The sequence below is a fragment of the Ixodes scapularis genome, unplaced genomic scaffold, assembly GCF_016920785.2.
Source record: "Ixodes scapularis isolate PalLabHiFi unplaced genomic scaffold, ASM1692078v2 PGA_scaffold2__306_contigs__length_199485367, whole genome shotgun sequence".
Taxonomy (NCBI): Eukaryota; Metazoa; Arthropoda; class Arachnida; order Ixodida; family Ixodidae; genus Ixodes; species Ixodes scapularis.
The window spans coordinates 75,252,199-75,267,584 of NW_024609857.1; the positions used below are offsets into that span (position 1 = coordinate 75,252,199).

The 15,386-nt window shown below is 44.3% G+C and overlaps 1 protein-coding gene across 1 annotated transcript in view; it reads right to left on the bottom strand.

Annotated features, from left to right (window-relative positions):
* The window catches only part of LOC8051197 (polycomb protein SCMH1), a 74,362-nt gene that overhangs the window by 40,023 nt on the left and 18,953 nt on the right, over positions 1-15,386 (bottom strand). Inside the window, exons 4-5 of the mRNA XM_029968273.4 lie at positions 4,184-4,382; positions 2,968-3,038 (exon numbers count right to left, since the gene is read on the bottom strand). Coding sequence (XP_029824133.3) covers positions 2,968-3,038; positions 4,184-4,382 — 270 coding nt within the window. The remainder of the gene's footprint in view (positions 1-2,967; positions 3,039-4,183; positions 4,383-15,386) is intronic.

Consider the following 15,386-nt stretch of genomic DNA (forward strand, 5'->3'; position numbering starts at 1 on the left):
CAAAAACCAGCATATGCGCTAACGAATCTACCAAATAAAAAATGCATCCCTCAATTTTTCTTAACCTTCTAATTTCAAAATGCTGATGTCATAAACTGCAAAAACCATCACCCACAAATATTATGAAAACTTACACTAGTGATTTAAAAGTGACACTGCTCTTTAATGGCATTAGAACTAGAGTAAAGTCAAAGTTCGCTGCTGTTTCATTTGACAGCTGCGTGGAAACAACCTTGACTACAGTATTTTATAAAGAATAAACCCATTTTTTTTTTTTCTCTTTCTCTGCACAGTTTTTTAAATTAGAGATAAACTTACAATCAAGACCAAAGAAGGTAGATCTGTTATAGTACTAAGCCTAATTTCCGAGCCTATATCGCGCTTGCCCAGGCGCTCATTCATGTCAGCCGCTGCTCCTAGCACTCCAGTGTAAAGCAGTGAAGCTCAACGCATACTCGCTGATGAGAGGCGGCACAGAGGAATGCAGCAGATATGGTAATCAATCTCATCAGGAGTACAGGACCCTGGTTTTATCTTATCACAGTAGCCCATCCAACTATTTTGCAATGTTTTCTCATGACTCTCAGCTCCTGACATAGCTGACATCGCCTGGAAGTTTAGACAATGTCGGTGAGCAACCGACAAGCGCGGCTGACGAGCAATTGCTATGCTTCATTTCACCTTAATTTAAAGTGCAGCCGATGATATGAGTCAATGGAACCAACCAAGCAATGTCAAAGTGCAACATCATGGCATTTGTCTATCTTCTTGTACATGTTCTTTCATCGGCCACACCAATCAAGTGCAGCGAATGTCCCATGACTTGCACTTTTAGTACTGTCCAGACCGGTTATAACAAAGTCAACGGGAGTCGGAAATCACTTTGCTATATCCACTATTTCGTTATAACTGACTTCGGTTAACGAAGTGCAAAAGGGAGTGGGAAATTGTGATCGCTTTGCTCTAGCCGCCATTTCGTTATAACCGACTTCGTTATAACCGGTCTTGACAGTATGTGTGTTTGTGGTTGTATCTGTTGAAGGCTTTGGCTGTACTCCGACTTAAAAAGAAACTGAAGTGGTTCTGTATTTGTATAAAAACATTTAAATTGTCTTCATTCGGCCTCCAGGATCACGAATATCGAGAAAGTTTTTCAATTTGGGGCACAGAGGCTGCAGTAAATCATTTTCAAAGAATCATTGAAGCCTTTTCTTCCCGGAGCGTTACGTCATAAAAGGAGTTTTCGAAATCTCAGCTCTCACGCATCTTCAGCGCCTATGAAAGCTATGCACACACACTCTTGCTATTTTCAGAAATGGTCACTAAAAGACGTCACGACTGGTGTCAGTGCGGAAGAATGCACTTGGCAAGCTTGCAATTGCACGTGCAGTCCACACAAGCGACATATGCTTGGCGGACGGAAGATCCCTTGATGACGTAACGACTGGTCGGAGGTTTTTTGTGTTTTCTCGCGTCAAGTTACATTTTCAGAGAAAACGAACGTGATATTCAGATTCACGGGATAAAAATGCTCTAGAATTACCTCCAACTCGTTTTTAGGGGCGAAGCTCCTTAGGGTCTAGCCTTGTCCGTCTGGCATCCGTGCTCACATCAATCTTGCTGGTGCTCGTGCTCGTGAGCTCACGTTCTCACGCGCTCGTGTAAAGGAAACAAATTTTTAAAAAAATGGGAAAAAAAAAAAATGTTTGCGCAGTTGACAGGGTTCGAACCTGTGCGGGGAGACCCCAATGGATTTCTAGTCCATCGCCTTAACCACTCGGCCACGACTGCGGGACGAGTAGGGGGCTCTGAGATGTGGTAGTAACTCAAGAGCTGGGGTTTCTGTCATGGATGAAATGTTGCATGTAGCCGCTCAACGTCTATACAGGAGAGGGCGCTGCGGTCAAATGCGTATATAATCGCGTTAAACTTTGCATGCATTGGCTCAACGTTTATAGACGAGAGGGCGCTGCGGTCAAATGCTCAAATGCGTATATAACCACGTTCCATACCACACATTCTCTTTCTGACATGGACCGTTGACTTAAGCGGTGGAGATGCGTTCCCGCGGCTTCTAGCGGATCCAAGCTGATCCACTAGAAGAACCACTGGCTCTGCATTTCACTGACCATAAAGCAGTAATAATGAAGTCGAAACGCAACCCGAACTCAGTGCTACCTATGAGCAATAAAAAAAAAATCAGCACCATCAGCACTACCTATGAACAATAAAATCAGTGCCATCAGAACCACCAGAGCTTCGCCCCAATCAACATCATTCACCACGTGGAGATGCAGTCATTTTTTGCTTTGCTTTGCGCCACATTAAACCCTCTGGCTGCTGATGTGGTGCAATTCTTAGCAAAAACGGTACTTTAGCGCAAGATGTAGCAGACTTTCAATCGTGGTGCAATTTATAACAAATGGCACATCACTTCTGTTACTGCAGTAAACAAATTTGTGGCGAGAGACTTTGAAAGCACAAGCATGTTTTACTTTAAGGGTCTTATGCTCCTATCCCACACAGTGTGGCATATGATCATTGCTATCTTTGAAAGGGGACTATAGCCAATGACGAAAATCAAATATTGTCTAAACACAGTATGCACTTGCATCCTGAACATGCAAACATCATGCTCAGTCACCCAGGAGAAGTTACTGCTTTGAGCTCAAATGGGATTTAGGATTTATCCTTCATTGGTCTCCTCTCATAAATGATGATTCACTAAAAAAATATGCAGTGTAACAAAAATGCACGAGCTTTGTTCACAAAGAAGGTTGCCTTGTTTCCAAGTAAATGCAGTACCCTCAGCCAGACCGTTCATTAACTACTTTGTGAAAGATTACACAAAAAAGACATTTAGAGCTGGCAAGCTTAAGAAAATGCCAGAAGATGGCACAGAAAGAAATATACACAGCTTGTGTCAAAATAGTTTCCCAGATCTCGTGAGATAAACCAAGTGCGCACCTGCTTGAAGCAGCTGGATGGAGCTGGTTGAGAGTGTGTCTCCTTGAGATACTCATCCCAGTCAAAGTAGCCTGGAAACAAACATCACCGTCAACAGTACTGTTCAGTTTGGGAGAAAAAGCTCCCCATAATGACAGCGCTTGCAAACAGTGCGGTGAAGCACCCCTTCTTAGCTCTGCCAAAACCAAAGGTTTTTCCATTCTTTGTGGCTGCAGCTCTTTTACAGGTATCAATCACCCTTGCTGAAAGAACAGGTAGATTACTGTATTTTTTAGTGTATAAGTGGCACTTCCCTCCCAAAAAAATCTGCTGGTGTGTCTTATACAACAATGCAACTCATAGAAATTTCTTTTTTTTTTTTTTTAAGTCCAGACCTTAAATCTGCAAGATGTAGGCGGCATTAACATTTACGACAAAGGAGGGAAGGCACAGAAGTCTTTTCATCTCGTCGTCGCATAGTAACAGGTCCACATCCGTCGGACGTCGCTTCGGGTACCGCGGATCGGCTTTGCCTCATAATCCGAACCCGACGATATAGCGACGTTCCGGGGAAGCAACAGCCGACGCACAAATACCAATTTTCCATGGAGTTACGTGCCTCAAGCATTTGCTCCTCAAAGTTGAAACACGTCGCTACTCCTCCGCCTAGTTGGAACGTATTGCCAATTCCGTTCAGTCTCTCGAAGCGGCCAAATACGACAAACGCGACAAAGTCCAAATAATTGCGACGGGCTTCGGACTTTACGCAAACTTTACGGGTCGCACGGCTCTGGCCCATCGCCCATTCGGTCTTGCCTCCACACGAAGATGCACCGAACGTGTCATTGCCTGGTGCATTTAGCGCCCTACGTCGCCCACGCGTCGGAAGTGGCAACAAATTACGTCGCGGGGGCCGGCATGTCGTGCCGTCGGACACTGCAATTCTGGCGATGGTAACCGAACAATCTAACGAAACACCACCTCGATTGAGCATAGTAATCCACTAGACTCAGTTACACCTTACAATAGACAGTGGCGGGCGGTACAGATCATTGGAGTCAACCCTGTGCTGCGTCAGTATAAAGCAATTGTTGGGACAGGGGCGGCGACCGGCAGCGATGCACGCGTCACATGGGTAGTAACGCGATACTTTTGTGTTGCCAATTGGCTGGGATAGCTAGTAATGTCTGTTTGGGTCCATCGTAAGGTAAGACTGCGTATAACAGACTGCACCCACCCGAGCTCTCGTACTGGTACTGGATGGTGTTCTGGGGCTTCAGCTTGGGCCGGTCTGAGGCCGAAGCCATGCTGGCAGGGTCTCCCCGCTGGCGGAACTTGTCTAGGCACTCTGTGCTGCAGAACTCCCGCAGTAGCCCATGGTCGTCTAGGTGCACGGAGGCCCCTCGGATCACAATCTCACAGAGGGCGCAGGCCACCTGGCAGGAGGGGGGAGCACACGCGGGAGGTGGTTGGCTACCACCTCCAACGGGCAGCTCGGAGCAAGAAATCGAGGCACTTCGGCTACAAACGATTACAACAAACCAACGTGCACTTTGCACCGCCCAGTCTGCAACTACTCCCTCCACACCTAGGAGGTGTCGCTTCAGCCGCCCCAGAGAATTCAATGCCTCCTCTTTCAAGTGCTCTTTTAGTCCCTTTATTTCCTCCCACCTCCACAACTGGAAGGAGCAGAAAAGGAAGCTGACCTTTTGGATTTCAAAGCCACAACTGGTTCGTCAGCGTTCAAAGTATTGCAAAACGGGACCCCCCAAAAAAAGAAAAGAAATTAGAACACAAGGGCGAGAGCTAGAATTGCAATCTTCAAGTTGAAATTGAAAAAAAAAAAAAAAAGCAGACAAGGTACCTATTTATTTCATTCCTTCCTTCAAAAAGAGCAGAAAAAAAATCTGTCTCTATGGCGTGGCGATCTGAAAGTAAGCACTGAAAGCTTAGAAATGCCATTAAGGGGGGACACTGGCTAGAGGTTGAACTTCTGAACTACTCAAGTGATCGGAATGAAATTTGTAGGGGAGACCTAACTTCAGATGTAGGCATACTGTGCAAACTTTCAGATCTCTAGGACAACTTTACATACCTGCATAAGATGTGTCACTCTTTGTTAAGAAATCTATGATATGCAATTGAAGCTATTAAGCATCATTTTAACTGCTTGAATATAAAGTGGGGGATGTGGGACTTTGGGCTATCTAGTTTTTACAACTCAAATGTAAATATTTCAGGAAGAGTGATTACCTCAAAATATCAGATGCATATCTGACCTATGTCAGTTTTTGAAAACATAGCTTTCTCTCAATGAGGACTTTAACTTAAAACAAAATAAAGTAGATAGCCCGATTCCCCAGTAAATTTCAGTTCAGAAACATCTTGATTGTGGTATCAGAAAAATTTTACTTTCGAACAAAAGATTCCTTTGTATGAAATTTGCAGCAAAAATTGCAAATGAGAAAAATGCATTCAAACATTCTTCATTACTTTGTTACTGCCTCACACTGTACTGAAAATATTTTATATCAACGTAACTATCTGGCGCATGGTTATGAAATTTAGTGTAAGGGTGTTTAATTAGTTTCCAAAACCAAAAACCTAAAAATTGAAAAATTATTTTTTTCAAAGCATTTTGAAACTTAAGCTTATGTCTCCCCTTAAGAAGTCTCGTCTGCACGCCCATAGTTCAGGCCTTTAGACAAGGGGCGGGATTCATTCTCCCTTCCCACTTAACACTATAATGGAAGCAAGCAAGGTCGCTTTGCCCTATTACAACAACACGTAAGAAAAAGAGTTATCTATCTGCCCATGTACCCAGGCAGACAAAGATCAGTTCAGGAAAAGTGCTTCTTGAATTGGGCAGTATACAGCTACTTTGAATGCCAATTACTTCGACAGAACGGTACACACAATTATACACCCCAAAAAAATGATAGAAAGTCTTGAGAATGCAGGCGAGCTGGTAGAATCCCGACGATGCTTAGTTTTTGACACTAACATCGATGTTCGTCATGGTAACACATCTGAGTCTAGGCAATAAGGATGCTACACAAGGTTTAAGTATCAAAACAGAGTGGATTACACATTCATTTTATCACAACACTTTGCATGTTACCTCTTGTTTGTCACAGAAACACACAAGAGGTAACATTGTTCCTGTCCAAGTAAAAGATTAAACTATTAATGGGTGCAATGCGGAAATTTCTGGACACCAAGAGCTGCAAGCCAATGAAATTAGTGGTGACAAGCTTCTTGCAAACTGCAAAATGCTAGCCTTTTGCAACTCATCACTTATGTCAGACATTAATACCATAACATTTTTCTTAATCTCAATCCTTTCGTGTTACCTTTACAATATTTGCTACCAACATAAAAAAAGGTCATTGCATAAATGAAGTCCGGTTGAAAGAGACAGCAAGCCTTAAAACTTAAAAGCTACCATTCTACGCTTGCACACACACACACCAACACAAAGGCATTCCACACACACAACAGAGATGAAAGACAAGGTCACACATGTAGGCAGGCGCACAGAGCAGTTCCGTGCAAGAGTAGAAAGCATGAAGGACTGAGAAAACGCATAATGGATGAGAGCGACCCTGCTCACCTCACCAGGACCTTCGAAAGACGAACAAGGAACTAATGTATCTGAAACACTCCACAAACGGGAGACTATCCAAGATGCCTAGGAAGTATGTCGCCGACCTCAGAGGCATGCATGAAATAGACGATGAGAGGGATGTCTAAAAATGGCTCTGCTAGTGCCAGATCATCCTCCAGCGATTATGAAGTAAAAAATGTCATAGAAAAAAATCTTTGCGAGCCAGCAAGGGAGGCTATTGCGCGCAGGTGTGGGCATCTTGAACCGACAGCTGTGGAGAAACTTCACACAGCTGCTGGGTCTTTGTTTACGCAGAACTCCCTGGCAGCATATCAGATGCTTGTGAAAGCCACAAAGGCCGTTTTTCCGATAGCCTTAAAGGGGAAACTCCGCCAATTTTTTATGATTTCCAATTTGGCTGAAATTCGGCAAAGCAAATGAAATCTTTTCGTAAACTGCTAGCCAAAATGTTTTATTGAAATGAACGTCTTTTCGTTGATTCATCAAGTTTTAATATTATGGCATTCACATAAATTTTATCGGCGACTTCCTACTGTCAACACTGGAAAATGCCTGCTTTCCCCATTAGTATCTGTTGACATATCGAAAGGGCTAACAGAGAAGCCCCAGAGATCCTTCTTGCACAACTTGGTTGTCGAAAGTCCCTGTATAACGGGTAGCAACTTACGCCATGCAGTTCACCGAATAAAGAATGCCAAAAAGAACTGTGGTGTTCTAAAGAAACAGTTTCACAACGACAACCGAAGCGAGCCGTGCGCCGAGAGATCCGGTGTGCAAGAAAAAACTTCCGCAGCTCAAACGGTTTCAAGAGCGGCAATCGCAAAGTTAAGCCAGGTGCTGCGCCTGGCAATGACCCCCCTTCAAAGTAGTTCGAGGAGGAGCGGTATTGAAATCTATCTCCAAGAGCTGGCCGATACTTGGTGCAGTCACATCTGTCGCATGTGACGGGATTAATGAATGTATTCCTTATAATTTTGAAGAATATTTCACCAGGATGGTCTGACCAACCAGCTATGAAGTGGGGAGAAGGGGGCTGTCACAGTTGACTTGGACCACTCGGCATTCTAATCGCGCAGCAATGCCAGTGGGTTGAAGGCGGAAAGCGAGTCGTCTGAAGAAGAGTCTAGCTTCCTTTTGTAGATGCCATTTGAAACACTACTATTCATATCTGAAATTGGAGAGTTTAGGGAACGACTTACAAAACTCCGACATGATTGAGACTTGTGAAATGGTTTAGGTCCAATTTCACTTCCAGAGGAACGTTAATCCTTCCATGCCCGAGTATACTGTGGCGTTCCCCTGTGGTTTCAGTTTCGGTTTTCTCTCTGTTGCTCCCAACTGGGCAGTCTTTTCTTTTTATAGGTGTAGTGACATGTATGAACAGGCGATGAAAACTATGTTTTATCTTACGACATCACTTTTTCAAGGCATGTGACTTTTTTTTTTTTGTTTAGGCAACTTTTATTTCTATATACTCCTTCGTTGTCACAGAATGACAAATCTGTGTCGTTCAACCTCGCACTTCATGGCAGACCTTGAGATCTAGAATAACTAATGAACTAGACCAGTGGTTCTACAGCGTCGTTATTTCGCGGACCCCTTGTGGATCGGTGGTGATGACGGAGAACCCCGTTCGTGGTAAGGGGAAGAAAAAGGTATAGGCTAAATATGATAATGGTTCAATAAATGAATATAACTATTGTAAAATCCCGTAAGGATGCCCTCTCTCGAGAGATCGGCCATCCCATTTTTCTGGCTGAATATATGTAACATGAAAATTCCGAAACATCGCCCACCCCTTGATTCCCGTTGGACGTCAAACGACATCCGACGGGAATCGCGCATCAACGGCGCGATCTGCGGTACCGGTACGTCTGACAAATGAATCTATAGCGGATTCCCGTATTTTTGTCCGCAATCTGCGTACGCAATATTGATTCCTAGCGTTAGCACGCGCGAATTGTTCCCGCGTGTATATTGCACCGTGAAAGGGGATTCTGCTGTGTCCGCAATCTGCGGTATTTGTTTCCGCGACACGCAAGTTCTTAGCATATTCCCGCGATCTGCGTGCGCGATATCGGTTTCCGTGACAGGCAAGATTGTAGCAGGTTCCCGCATGTTTATTGCACCACGAAACTTGAATCTGCTGCGTCTGTGATCTGCGGTGTCCGTTCCCGTGAGATGCGAGTTCTCGGCGGGGTTTTGAGGGTCCTTCGCACCGTGAAACGTTGATCTGCTAAGTCGGCCACTTGTGGTATTCTTTCCCATGACACGGGAGTTTGTAGCGAATTCCCGCGTGTTTATCGCATCGTGAAATGTGAATTTGCCATGTCCGCGATCTGCGGTATCAGTTCCTGCATTATGTGGTTTGTAGCGGATGCCCCGGAGCTTATCATTAATTTGTGATCAAGTTTTGCTCTGATATCCCCAAAAAAAGCCCACCCCATGTTTTTCACCATCCCTCTCTTCATTTTGGGTGGGCATTCTTACGGGATTTCGCGGTAAGGGCTAGTGTGAAGTAGACTTCTCTTTTTGAAACATACATGAGAAAACGCACCGAAAAATTGGAACGTTTCTTCTCAATCTGAGAAAAGACAACTCTTCTTGACGGGTTTAACGGATGAGGCTGGGCTTTGCGGACCCCTAGAATGCTTCGCGGACCCCAAAGGGTCTGCGGACCTCCCTTTGAGAACCACTGAACTAGACTAATGAACTTGGTATTCGACGACCGTAAAAACAAAGAGGTTACCGTTCCAAATAAACGAAGGCCAAGTATGGTCGTCTGAAACGATGACTTCAAGGTGTGATGTCGAGGTGCCACTGCATAGTACCATGTTTTGAAAAGTACAATTTGAGAAATATGTTGTATGCTGAAGGCATGCAAACATCAGTGAGCTTTTTGCACATAAAATAGGGTGTCTTCTATAAATACACCTTCTTTAAAAGATCATGCTACAGTGTCACTGAGAAAAAAAAATTTGCGTTCGACATGCGGGAAAAAAAACCCGGCACTCGGAGGGTTAAAGAAGCTTAAAAAGTAGGTGCAGCAAACTGTATTCATGTCCTTGGGGAGCAGCGTGTAAATTTACTGCCATTAGAGATTGCACTTAACCAGAAACTTAAAAAAAAAAAGTGAGAGCAAAGCTGTACTCTTGCTGAACTTTTAGGTAGGTCTCAAATTTTCCGTATTTACTCGCATAATGAATGCACCCCCCCACAACAGGCACCAATATTTTGACTTCTTTTTTTTTTTCTCTCGTAATGAACACCTTCTTAATTTTCCACTCCACAAGTCTTGAACTGCATCCAGCTTAGCCAGCTAGCCACCAAGCCCGTTAATTTTCTTTTGCCACCAAGTGACCAAGCCAAGTCAAGCCAAGCCAAGCCGCTCTCGTAATGGCTGCAATTGCGTGGTTCCGGAAGTGACCGAGGGATCCAAGATCTGTGCAGCCTGTCCTACCCGTGACGTCACAAACGTTGATGACGATAACTAGAGAAGCACCCCCTGCAGTTTGTGCAGGCCGCCAAAGGGGGAGTGAAAGGGCATCTTAAAATACTGTGTGAAAAAGTACTGGTACTTTACATTGAAAGTATATTGCATTTATAGTGCTTTACTTCAAGTACATTATGCCCAGTGTACTTACTGCTTTACTTGAAGTACTTAACCTCTCATTTACTTTGTACCTTACTTCAAGTACTTTTCAGATGTACTTTGCGCAACACTGCAGACTTGATATTTTATGAATTTCACCAATTATACATCTAGAACATGCTCATGAGTAAACTGAGGAAAATACTTTTTGTAGTATTACTTCTTTCCCGCCGCATGACCTTATTTCTCTTGCCTCTTCTGGATTGCTAAATTCCCAGAGATTTGATGCCAGCGAAATTATGTGACAATTTCAATTGAGCCCTTCTCGCAGTTCATCGACCTGTTTGCGACAAATTTTCTCTGCCTCTATTATTTGTTTTCATTTTCGCGTAACTGCCATGTAAGTGTGCGTGACCAACTTCAACGTCTCTTAGTATTTCTGCGGCATTGAAATTAGGCCAGCAACGTCTTAGCATTTTTCAGTTACCTGATAAAGATGTCAATACTAAAGTTTGTTGCAACATCCGTAGTCAAAGCTCCGCCACCAGTGAGAGCTCTCCATCTTCAATAACACTCCGGAATCTCATAAGCATGCGCAGACCGAGCATGACAGAAGGGAATGAGCCCATGCTGCAGATGTAAGCTTCTCCTGCAGGTCTTATGCTGCGACAGACTACAAAACAGTGTCGTCGACCCTTTGGGCTGGCTCTTTTGGAGATTAGTTATTTCTATATATCTAAAACCTCCTTTGAAGTAACATGAGGCTTCATACAGACTGAAAAGTTGTGCTTCACGTGAGAGCGTTGTCAAAGGGGCACTCTGACATATTTAATAATCTAATAATTTACAAGTGCAACCACCTACCCGACCTGTGCAGGGGCTGTGGTAGAAAATAGGCAACACCCCTCGACGCAAAACTTGAGACAGCCCAAAAGATGTAAGCAAAGTACTCCGAGATACTACCGTAGAATACTGTGCATCTGCCCATACCACACTAAGCGCCCATACCCAAATTTGTAAGATCTGAGAAAATATGCACTGTAGATTGATATGTAAAATTGATGACCGGACAAGCGCCCGTCTCCCATTTTTCCCTGATTATCTCTAAATTTTGAGTGGGTGCTTGCCCGGTGTTTTACGGCACATAATGTTTCACCGAACACAAACAATAATGAAAGAAATGCTGATATGTTTACTGCCTAAACACAGAAAACCAATGAAATTTTTTACTGCTCGTGGCTATGAATAACCCATTCACAAGTGCCCATTTCTTCAGAACTTCTGATTTGAGATAGCACATTGCTATGTCTAATGAGCATGTGAAAACAGTGAATTTTGACTTCGAAGCGAATAGTGGCTTTGGCTGAATATTTCTGAATCGAATATTAAATAGTTTCTCTAAGCATTTCGCTACTGCAACATGCCTAAGCGAAAATCCAGCTGAATTTGTGAAGGTGGTTGCCAGACTTCTGCTTGTCCATTTCTAAGGTATTCATTGACTGTGGCCTCTGGGGAAGTCCAAAACCTACATTGGGATGGCAAGTAAATGATGAATTTAACTTAAGATTAAGCTTATTATCCCCGAGAGCGAACACAAGAGTTGGTGCGGTCGCCGCGCCCCGATAGGGTGAGGTGTACCGTGAGGTCAGGCGAAGGACTATGCTTCACAATCTCGCATCCGGCTCGCTTCCTTGCCTCTATTTCCTGGTTTGCGATCCTGCTGGCCTACTGTTCAGTGCCGCAATGCAAATCCCGAAAAGAAGCCGGTATCAGCTTTCACCACCCGAAGACATTCGCCCGTATTCACCAGGCGTGACTAACTAGCGCCGTTTTAAGGTTAGTAGCCCGACTAAGTAGTTGCGAGCTAAACAAGAAATTCGCGACTAACGAGCGATTATGTTCTTCGGTATTCACGAGCACAAAGCGAGCGGTGACTATCTAGTCAGAACTAACATGCAGAAGTGACGTAAAAAGATAGGTCACGCATATGCATACTTAAACACCACTGCAAAAATGGGTATCTTATCGTATAAAAACAAACATTTAAATGTTTATCCGGAAAAAAAGTTACAATGAGAGACATATTGTCCGAGAGTTTTACAACGGAAAATTTAAAAACAACGCCAGGAAGAAACACAGAAGCCGCATTGCCAGCGACATAAACAAATATGGAAGCGCCCGTAAATGCGTTTTTTTTCTCGCCGTCCAGCGCCCTGCTGAGATCTCTTTAGCGGTATCACTGACCGCTTAACATGGCTATTTACGCATTATTTGCTCCTCCAATTCTTTTTACATGTGTCCCCCAGCGTTCTGAGACAGTAAGTGCTTCGTTAGTGCTGGCGGTCAGCGGTGATACGAGTCGGCTATGGCGCTGAGCCGCTAGCCACCCACTAAACATGGCTAAACTAGCCCTACCCAGTGTTGCCAATTTAGCGGTTTTCCCGCTAAACTTAGCGGTTTTTGGTTGTGTTTAGCGGGATAAAGTATTGTTTTGCGGGCGGCGGGATTTTTAGCCGGTTTTATGTAATCTTGCCGGTTTTTTTAGAGATATAGAAATTGTATTGTATTGTATCGTATCGATTTACTGTCAACTATGCACCTGTCGTATTCATAATCAGCCACAGTCGTCTTTGTTTACTCTCAGTAATGTTCTGGTTAGTGAAAGTAACGCCTGTGACGTCATCAAAAAATTAACGCGGCGAATATCGGAACATGCCTCCCTGTTTTGTGCGCGCATGTTTGAACAGCATGAATTTCCAATGTCCCTTTGACGTTTTTGTGACTGCCTTGTGAAATGGGCTGGGTGAAGTCCGCGTATAAGTTTAGAAAAGCCTTGCTACGCGACTGGAGGTTCCTGGTGATAGCAGACGAACCAGGTACAGCTACTGCAGAACGGAACTATCTGCAAAGCACGTGGATTTGGTCGCGCACGCTGCAACAAAGAAGCATGTTTCGGCCGCTGCACCTTTCTCCTCTGGCAGGTAGATGACTTTACGAGTTGAATGGAAGTCTGACCAGTCACGTTCTGCTGAAGGGTCCCTTGCCATGTTCGTATGCGCTCACTCCACAATTTTGGCTTCATATCACCTGGGTGAACTGTGTCGCGGCGTGACAGATTTCTAGTCACAAGAAAAGGAAAGCTTCCTTTCAGATGACATTGATATGATCTATACTGTTATGATACCGTTGGGCAAGAATTAAAGAAAAAAAAAACAATTCTTAAAAAGTCATTTTTGCGCTGTGTTTTGGATTTAACGGTTTTTAGCAGCTTTCGGGATTCCAATTGCGGGTTTTCAATTTTTGAGTTGGCAACACTGGCCCTACCCCATGACTAAGATTTGTTAGTCGACTTCTTAGTCGCGCGAGGCGACTAGGCCCTAAACACGACCGGTGAATACCAAGCGCTCACTTAGCGGCGACTATCGCACGCCACGTGATCATTTTAGTCGATGACGTCACTAGTCAGTGGTTAAACAGGCGCTACTGGTGCCTGGCGAATACGGGTGGTTGAAGTTAAAGAAAGCACGGGCAATCAAACTCGAGATGGGAAGGGCACCGTCAACGTCGGCTGTTGTGTGCCGCAAGCTCTTTGAGGAGCGGGACTTTGTTTACCCAGTGTACAAGACAGTAGGTAAGATCGATGCCGACATGCTGGTACACTTTTTCTAAACGTGTTTAAAAGTTTTACCTTTATAATTAGGTTACAAGTACCGAAAGCTGTCGGCGGAGACAATTCCGCCAATGAACTTCCCCGTCCGTCCACACAACACAAGGCGATCCTGCGAGGGGTCGGTGAAGCGGCGGTGTAAGTGTTTTAGACGCTGAAATTCTGTTGCTTGCATCTTCATGAGCTAGGAGAATATTACATCCCCGCTTTGCAGCTATTTCAAATGGTATTTGTATCAAAGGCGTTTGGGCGCTCGGCAAAGTTGCTTGTGATCTCGACCCTGTGCGTTCTACTACTGCACGCGCATTCTTGCTATTTTTAAAGAGGGCAGAAACAGACGGCACGACTGGTACCAGTGTGGGGAATACACCTGGCAAGCTTGCAATTGCATGCGTGGCCCTTGAGCCACACGCGCTTCACAGCTGAAAGATCCTCTTATAATGTCACGACCGGTCGGAGGTTTTAATGCGAAAGCATTAACTGTTCCATGGAGCAAACCAACGTCATCAGCTTTTGATGCCGCGTCAAACAGCACTTCCCCTGACCCAATGGAGCGAAGCCCGCCGCCTTTAGCAGAAATCTGATGGATAGGCTCCCATCTGCTGGTACACGTTATAGTTTAAAGGAAAGAGGCTCCCATTGGCTCTCGCGCAGCATAGTTCCAAGGAACACCACCAGAGAGGCCTTTTTTATGGCGGCCCACCGCACGCAGCGGCCCAGCCGCCGGTAAGAGGGAGCGGTCGGCCGCAGAGCTTGCACGGGCAAACTCCTGAGAGGCTGCATGGCCGAGCTCAGTGCGGCACAGCCACTTCACGAGAGCACGCGCTCGGCCATCGGCAGCTACCTCGGCAGTAGCGAAACGTGGCAATCTACGCCAGTACGCCGCAGACAAGACGAACTAAGGAAGCGGAAGAACGACGTTCGTGTTTTCGCATTCACGACTCAAATCAAGTGCTTAAGGGGGGACATGGGCCTAAATTTCAAATATTTAAAAAAAAAATCATTTTTCAGTTTTGAGGTTTTAGGTTTTCAAAACTAATTATACACCCTTACACCAAATTTGATAACCATACACCAAATAGTTATGTTGATATAAAACATTTTCAACACATTGTGAGGCAGTAACAAAGTAGACGAGTTCAATGTTTGAATGCATTTATCTCAGTTCCACTTGTTGCTGCAAATTTCGTACGAAGGAATCTTTTGCTCGACGGTGAAAGTATTCCGTACCACAATCAACATGTTTCTGAACTGAAATTTACTGGGGAATCGGGCTATCCACTTTATTTTGTTTTAAGTCGAAGTCCTCAGTGATAAAATCTAAGTTTTCAAAAATTGACATAGGGCAGAAAATTATTTTCATATTTTGAGGTAATAACTCTTCCTGAAATATTTACATTTCAGTTATTAAAACTAGATAGCCCGAAGTCCCATATCTTTCACTTTATATTCAAGCAGTCAAAATGGTGCTTAATAGCTTCATCTGCATATCATAGATTTCTTAACGAAGAGTGACACATCATCTTACGCGAGTGTGTAAATTTGACCTAGGG